Genomic DNA, 8,870 nt, shown 5'->3' with positions numbered 1-8,870 from the left:
TTCTGTACATGGAATCCGTCCTATTAACGCTCATCTCATACATATACGAGTCTTTCTAAAGCTCTGTCACCTCCGTTTAAAGTTTAGCGAGATTCGTTTTTTTTTGTTAAAAAACTCTATCCAACCTGAAACCGTATTTATTTGTTTTAATATTCTTTACTTCATTAAGTTATTTAATTAAGAATTTGAATTGTTTCTAAGTTGGAAAAATCTCCAAACTGAGCAAAAACATACTCCTGATGCTTGGGTTTCCTGTCAGTATTAATTTTGATATTTAATTTTCCAATTCCCAAAAAAGAATTAGTCACTTTTAATACTTTTATTAAATTTTCTGGATAAATAAATAAATATATAAGTAAATAAACATCAAAAAAATGATTGTCTAGCAAAATAGATTATTAAGTACAATAGGTTAACAGAGAAATGGACATATTATACACGTCACAAGTGTCAAATATAACAAGGAAAAAGAAACTTTCTCACGTTAGTTAATATGTTTTCCAAGATTAAATAAAAAGAGTAAAAACAGAAAAAATGTAACACAAAATTGCACTTTTTTACCGTAAAATAAGCACTTTATTCCAAAATTATTACTTAATAATAATTTTGTCGGACACAAAAACTAAGTTGACACTTATGACGTAAGAATACAGCTGTACTGAGAGTGTATATATTCTAAGTTGCCATCTATTGGACTAGAATCTATTTGGTCTAGGCAAAAAAATAAGCATAATTTGAATGAAATATTATAATAACATAATAATTGACTAAATCATGTCAGACTATTGTTTTCAAAACTCATAAAAACATTCAATGCCACAAAGATTTATAACAGTCGGTTCCAAAATTAGAAGCATATGTTCTAATTTATAACAATTTCTAAATAAAATAAGATTTTTTTTCACTCTTTAGAACTCCATGTGACATACACACCCTGTTGGGAACTTGAAAGCTCTAAACATTTCAAAAATCTAAACAGTTCATTAAAAACCTTAAAAACAATTAATAAAAAACTTTACGGAATTTAAAATTGTAGATAATGTTTTTTGAAATGTTCCTTATTTTTGGGCAGTCTGTGAGCGAGTTCTGCACTGAAAGTAAGAACTGGTAAGTGTACCGTTGGGTACAGACACTCTTATTTCCACAATCAGAAATACCTGAAAAATAAGTTATGACTATTCACAGCTTGATCCAAGAGTTCACGGAAAAGTCTAAGAGAACTTTGCCGATTACTCCATTAGAAATAAAACTAACAATAAGTGTGTTAAAGTGTATATATCCAGAGCTACAAAAAAAGTATAGTTAGTAAGGTAAAATTAAAAGCTCAATAATTCCGACTCGTCAAAGTCGATAAAGTAAAAGCAGCCTGTTCGTTTATTTTAATACCTGGACATGGCAAGCCTGGGTCTGTACATATATCTAGAGCAACCTTCTGCCGTACTTCATCAGTCTGTACAATTCTGTACCATGTACCCTTAAGGGGGAAGTACTGTTAAATTAAAGCATTTGTTGCAATATGAATTTTGGGCGCTTTAAAACTAGATGAATTAGATTCGACTGTAAGATAAGTAAAAAGCTAAATTTCAATTTTTTTATAATTTAAGAAAATTTCTTTGTACCTGAACTTCTTTAGCATAAGCTGGAAGGATAAAACTAAAAAAAAATATTTAAATAAATAAGTAAAAAAAAAATATTATTATTAATTTTTGTAATTTACGTTTATGATTTACCTAAGCTGTGAAGAACAAATCTGTTTCTTCTTGTATTGATAACTTTTCCAACTCCAAGGGGCCCCTGTTTCCTGACATAATAGTGCAGTACGATACATACTAGTGCAATGTAGTACATAAAAGTACAGTACATGACATTGAAGTAAAATATAGATCAATAAAGATTACAGTACAATACAGTGCATTACAATGCAGTTTCGTACGCACAATACAAAACATAAGAGCACATTACAATACAATACATTATACAGTGGAAAAGTACAGTAAACTGCAGTTCAATATAGAGCACAATAAATTTAAGTACAGTAAATCTAGTTAGTACAGTTCAGTCACATAAAATACAGCTAATTGTAGTTCAATGAAGTACATCTAGTAAAATATATACTTCACTAGGTTTTTCTATTTCAATTGTGAACATTTTCTCCTTGTATACAATTTAAAAACAAAAACAAACACAAATATCGTGGATTTTCAAAATTTTCAAAAATCGAATTTTGTTAAGAGGCAAAATTATCCATAAAACCTTCCCTGGGGTCACGCAAGATCCCACAAAAAAGTTGGGCCCGATCGATTCAGCCGTTTTGAAGTTTATTGGATACAAACAAACAAACAGACACCCAGACAAGCTAAATTTATATATAGATAGTTGTTTTTAACAGATCAATCTAGTTTATTAAAATAATTTGTAGTTCAATATAGTACATTTTAGTAAACTTCAGTAAATCGTTGTATAAGACAGTAGAAATTAAAGTAAATTGTAGAAAACGTACAGTAAATGACCGTACAATATGAAGTACATTTCAAGACACTAGTACACTGTACATAATAGTCAGTACAAACCTCAGGTGAGTGTACAAACTCTGAAGTATCTCCTAAATCCTCCAAGTTTGGTATAAAATATCCGGCAAATATGTCTAAATCAGGAATAAATTAGAATAAAAAAGTTAAGAAAAATCTTTTAATTAAAAACCTGTAATATGCTGACACTTTTTCATGAGATGGTCAAGGTTAAAATCCTGTGTGTCTGGCTGGTCTAGTATCTGGTTAGCTATCTCCAGTTGATCATCAATATGCTCGCTGGGGGTCAAAGCACAGAACCCCAGGTCACTAGCACCTAGGATTATAATAATTTTGTTGTAAAAATGCACGACGCTACCCTTTAAAACCTTTATATTAGAAACTATTGTGCTTTGTTGCCAGGAGTGTCGCAAACGTCGACCATTTTCTTCCTTGCTTTCTTAGGGAAAAGTTTCTTTTTAGCAAAATCGAAAGTCTATTCATGAAACAAAGATCTCTGATATTTGATCACTATCAGGATTAAATTCTTACTGGGAAGGTCAAAATTTTGCATAAGTGCCTAGAGGAGTATAGGCTGTCAGAAAATTTCAACAGCCTCAGACCAATACTTTTTGAGTTATGTAAAAAAAACTACAGCAAGAATAGGGTTAAGAAAAATCTTTTAATTAAAAACCTGTAATATGCTGACACTTTTTCATGAGATGGTCAAGGTTAAAATCCTGTGTGTCTGGCTGGTCGAGTATCTGGTTAGCTATCTCCAGTTGATCATCAATATGCTCGCTAGGGGTTAAAGCACAGAACCCCAGGTCACTAGCACCTAGGATTATAATAATTTTGTTGTAAAAATGCACGACGTTACCCTTTAAACCTTTATATTAGAAACTATTGTGCTTTGTTGCCAGGAGTGTCGCAAACGTCGACCATTTTCTTCCTTGCTTTCTTAGGGAAAAGTTTCTCTTTAGCAAAATCGAAAGTCTATTCATGAAACAAAGATCTCTGTTATTTGATCACTATCAGGATTAAATTCTTACTGGGAAGGTCAAAATTTTGCATAAGTGCCTAGAGGAGTATAGGTTTGGTCACTGCCACATGACCCCCCCCCCCCTACATATATGCCCTCGTTTCTGAAAATTTGATTTAGTTTTACCTCCACAAAACGTTTCATCAAAATCTTTTGATTTTTGTTTGAATTCTTGATTATTCCTCTTGAGGTTATTGCTGGACACTGCTGAGCCGATCAGCTCGGAGAATATCGGATCTGTTCCCCGCTCAGTTATTAGAATAATGTCGTCTTTTTCTAATTTGTGTTTCTCTCGGTCGTCTTCCATCTCTGACAAGATGATTTGAACACCCTCCCTGTAATGTGAACTTTAAACTGTTGATTATAAAACATTGCTAAAAATTTTGTTTTTTCCAAAATATTAATATGAAATGTTTTCGTAATAAATGTAGCTTAAAGTTCCTTGTAGAACCACGAGGAACTATTGACGTAACATCTTCAGTGTAAAAAAATATAAACTTAATTTTCTACTTTATCTAAAAATGATTACGCCTCAAATAAACTGATTACTCGTCCCAAAGTCGAATTCTCTAATCCCAATATGTTTTAAACATAAACTATTTGATCTGACAAAACTAATAGTTTAAAATATCAAAGTTCTATGAAATCAGTGGCCAAATTTAAAGAATTTGAGCGGCGGTTTAAATTAAATAAATTTGGTTGGTTCTACTTAAAATTGTATCAAATTTTTCAAGATTTAAGCCGGCGCTTAATTTAAACCGGGTTTTTGTCAGATTTAAACCGCGGCTCAAATTCTTTAAATTCCATTTCAGGTTGCAAAGATATAGGAATCAATGAATTTGACTTTGTGGTGAATAATAAATTCCTTTATTGCTTTATTAATTAATCTATAAATATTTTTACACTCCTGCTGACGTATTAAAGGGTTTCGAAGGTTTCGTCACAATCTCGAAATATTCCTCGTTTATCTCTGGATAATCCCTGGAATTATTTTCTAAATCCGTTTCAGTCTAAACCAGAACCATTTAATTTTATGCATATTAAAGTTTTCAAAATATAAATGTCATGCATAGAATGAGAATTAACTAAATAAAAACTGCAAATTTCTCATGAATTACTATTTTCAATATACATTACAAGAATTATTTACTTGAAAATAAATCCCTGAAAAAAAATATTGAATAGGTTTGATTTATGTAAATCGCATCTCTTTGTTTGTTGTTTAAATATAAAACTAAAAAGAAACAAATTCGGGAGAAGAATTGACGCATTTTATTTTGCACTTCACGCCAATGTAAAAATCTTGTTTTTGTATCAAACAATGGCTTTTATATTCGAGTGTAATGTCATGCGTTTTGGTTGTAAACCTTGTGTGTTTGAACAGCTAGAGATTAATCCAATGAAAAGGACGTTTTTTTTCTTTTTCAAGGTTATTAAAATTCTTCCGGATAAAAATATATCAATTTATAAAATTTTGTTTTAATTCAACTTTAACACGGTTAAAATTCCCAAAAACAAATATTGCAGTAAATAACAGTGTTGTATATATGGCTATTCTAAAAATTATAACGTAAACCCAACGGCCAATACTTCAAAGTTTCAAAAATTGCATAAAAAGTATAAATGATGGTTTCCTCAAATTCTGTAATATTCTCCGAAACCTCTAGGTCTGACTCCGATACCTCCTTTTCCAACAAATATTTTCAATACTCAAATATGAACTGGGAGAAAATACCCAATTTATGATTACATTTTTAACTAATAGATAATAAGTTTCTTTTGAAATTTAGCTATAGGACATAAAACTAAAAGGAATTGCAAAACTAAGAAATCACGAAATACAAACACCCTCAGGTTTATCATTAAATCCCCCACAACCTGATGGCGAAACCCCTTTATATTTCAATCTATTTAATCATGTAAAATTTTATAATTTGAAATACTAACAAAAAATAAGAGTTGAAATTACTTTATACTTCGACAGCTTAAAATTGTAAATTTAACCTAAGGTCTGACCTCGTCAACCCTATTGCACTGGTTAGTCCTATTGAGTATCTGCTTTATTTACGCAATGTCAGGCCGATACAGTACAAACTGGGACCGTAAAGGTTGACCCTGGTTGAACCGGCTCGGAAATTCAAATGTACCACGGCTGCCCGTGGCTTAAAGTCTTTTATGGTCAAAACCGAATCAAAAAGCTTCAACAATCAAGTGTACACTTGGACGTCAGAATTTGTTCTTTTGAAATTTAGCTATAGGACACCATAGATAAAGATAGATTGCGCATAAGACGACATTTTTCATCTTGATAGATATAAATGTACAGAGATGTATTAAAGATATTCCTATTATATAGATTAACTAGGTCGGTTGTGAACATTGGCTGTTCTTATGTCAATGAGTACTTGTGGTGTACATGAGTTCTGTAGAGAGAAATTTATGTTAGTTTAGTTCTTCTCATGTCCTTCTTCAGTTCTCGTAAATATGATGTATTGCTCAGTGAAATATTGTTGTTCAAATAGTTCCATTCCCGGAGATATTTTACACTCTATTATGAAATCCATTAAAACATCAAACCACCCCGCTTATCATTGAAGTACACTTTGACCCCTAGAAGTATGAGTTCGCGGACTGTACAATTCTTGGTGATTTTGCGTACATAAGCTATCTATGTTTATTTATTTATCTATGTAGGACACAAAACTAAAAAGAATTGAAAAACTAAGAAATCACGAAATACGTACACCCTCATGTTTATCATTAAATCCCCCCAAGAGGTTTAAATTTACATTAATTCTAATTAATGACATTCCTTTGTAACGTGCTCTAGCTTTAACATGGACCTTCATTGATAAGGTTTTAGATTATTAGGATTCAATGAAAATTGTTGCATACCAAAAAAATGTTTTTCATAGAGAAATGAGGTTTTACGAAAATTTGTATAACAATCATGAAAAAGGAAACTAATTACCCTCATCAAGCTTTTATTCTATTATCCATTTAACTTTACAACCTGATGGTGAAACCCCTTTATATTTCAATCTATTTAATCATGTAAAATTTTATAATTTGAAATACTAACAAAAAATTAGAGTTGAAATTACTTTATATTTCGACAGCTTAAAATTGTAAATTTAACCTAAAGTCTGACCTCGTCAACCCTGTTGCACCGGCTAGTCCTATTGAGTATCTGCTTTATTTCCGCAATGTCAGGCCGATACAGTACAAACTGGGACCGTAAAGGTTGACCCTGGTTGAACCAGCTCGGAAATTCAAATGTACCACGGCTGCCCGTGGCTTTAAGTCTTGAATGCTCAAAAACGAATAAGAAAGCTATGACCCTTCAACAATTAAGTGTACAATTGGACGTCAGCATTGTGGTATGAGCCTGCAGAAATACCTAATCATCTCAACCAATTTACTTTTCTACGAACTATAATCCGGAATACGAGGGAAAATAACAGCTAAGCAGAATCATGGGTTTCTGAAACACGAGGTTAANTCTCCGGCCACAGTTGTCTTTGAAAAGTAAGACTATTACCAATCAACAGCGAATAGACTGTTTAGTTTACCCTAAAATTACCCAAATAAGTGAACGGTCCCTTTAAATACATCGAAAGAATTCATCAAATGTCGTATTCTTCAATTTCTGATAATGGAATGTTGCAGATATTTAGTTTTTAATTAAATGATATAAGGAGCTCTTTAAAACTGTTCCCGCATATTCATAGCTATTTATTTATTTTCGTAAATACTGAAGTTTACGTAATATAGTATAAGAAACCATTGAAAAATTGTCAAGACGACATTTGATAAATTCTTTTGCTGTATGGCTCATTTAGGGTTTAACTGTATATATTGCCAATCTTACTGTCAATTCAACCAGGAGTGTATAAAGGAATTTGTTCTGGTAGAGAGGGCTTAAAAAAGATTTTAAATACTATTTATATATTCACTTTGAAAACTATAGATTTTACTGATCCCGGGGAGGCTGAGCTCCAAAAGCCCCCCCCCCCCCCCCGTTGTATACCCCTCGTTAGAGTTAGTTATTCCTTGATGTTCTAATTTATATATATAATGATAACGCGGAGATCTAATTTCAACTAGAAAATTTCATATCAATGGTTAACAAAATTAGATTGCACAATATTAGGATGAAAGTACAGTTCAGTTGCATTCAGAAAAATCTGCTAATTGTGTTGATAAATATTCCTGAGTATAGGAGAATACTTCTGGAGAATAGTACGGATTGTACGGAGGAACTAAAATATTATCAAATAATTATTGTTTATGTATAAATATATATCATTCAAATTTTAGAAAATTCCATTTACACTTTTCAACTCAATAAAATTTGAAAACAAATTTAAGCAGAGAGTACTAATGAAAATTATAGAGGGTTACAAGATGAAGCAGAATACAATTCGGTATCCATTAATATTTTTATTTAATGTTTCTGTAAAAAGAAACCCCCAGAAGAAAGCAACCATATTTTGCCAAAAATATTTTTCCAGAACTATCGAATAATAATCTGTTTCATATTTTATTTAATTTGAATGTTACGAACCCTTGCAAGATTTCTCAGTTTGGAACAATTTTTCTTAACAGAAACACAAGATAAAAAAAAACGAACCGATCAAAATAAATTTGATTCATCTTATACCCTCTTCTATTATTTTAGAAACAATCTCTTTATAGAAAATGGTATTTCTAGACCTGAGAGCTGAGATGTGTGGGGAGCCAGTAGTTCATCATAGAACCTTGTATCCTCATAGTACCTAGTAGATCCACTCCCTAGAGATCCCGCAGAACCTGGGTTAGGACCAGACACACCCCCTTCATTATTCTTCTGGTAGGAGGAGGAGGAGGGACCACTCCTTGATGTCGAGGTTGTAGTAGAAGGGGGCGTGGCTGTAGGTGGCGAGGGTGTGGTTCTACGAGGTTGTGTGGGTTGTTTTATCTTGTTGAATGTTTGTGAGAAGAAAATAGGTTTGGTTTGATCTGTTCCGATCTCATTACTGAATACAACAAACACAATATTAACAGATCTCTGTATATATAGACTGTTCCAATCTCATTACTGAACACAACAAACACAAACGTAATAGATCTCTGTATATATAGACTGTTCCGATCTCATTATCTGAACACAATATTAATAGAACTTTGTATATATAGACTGTTCCGATCTCATTACTGAACACAACAAACACAATATTAATAGATCTCTGTATATATAGACTGTTCCGAACTCATTACTGAACACGAAAACAAAATATTAATAGATCTCTGTATATATAGACTGTTCCGATCTCATTACT

At 32.0% G+C, this 8,870-nt stretch overlaps 1 protein-coding gene across 1 annotated transcript; it reads right to left on the bottom strand.

Moving 5' to 3' along the window:
• Window positions 1-598: 598 nt before the first annotated feature.
• Window positions 599-8,621, bottom strand: LOC111702356 (uncharacterized). Its single transcript, XM_023474014.1, has 13 exons — window positions 8,266-8,621; window positions 7,762-7,811; window positions 5,184-5,234; window positions 4,457-4,559; window positions 3,991-4,024; window positions 3,676-3,884; window positions 3,202-3,345; window positions 2,571-2,644; window positions 1,731-1,801; window positions 1,620-1,653; window positions 1,387-1,474; window positions 1,058-1,157; window positions 599-954 (listed from the first exon to the last, which is right to left on the bottom strand). The coding sequence occupies exons 6-13, from the start codon at window positions 3,854-3,856 to the stop codon at window positions 909-911; spliced, it is 738 nt and encodes a 245-aa protein (XP_023329782.1). The 5' UTR covers window positions 3,857-3,884; window positions 3,991-4,024; window positions 4,457-4,559; window positions 5,184-5,234; window positions 7,762-7,811; window positions 8,266-8,621; the 3' UTR covers window positions 599-908.
• Between the last annotated feature and the right edge of the window lie 249 nt (window positions 8,622-8,870).

This window comes from Eurytemora carolleeae, unplaced genomic scaffold (assembly GCF_000591075.1).
Source record: "Eurytemora carolleeae unplaced genomic scaffold, Eaff_2.0 scaffold503, whole genome shotgun sequence".
In the NCBI taxonomy this organism is placed as follows: Eukaryota; Metazoa; Arthropoda; class Copepoda; order Calanoida; family Temoridae; genus Eurytemora; species Eurytemora carolleeae.
This window is presented reverse-complemented; position numbering and strand designations above follow the sequence as displayed.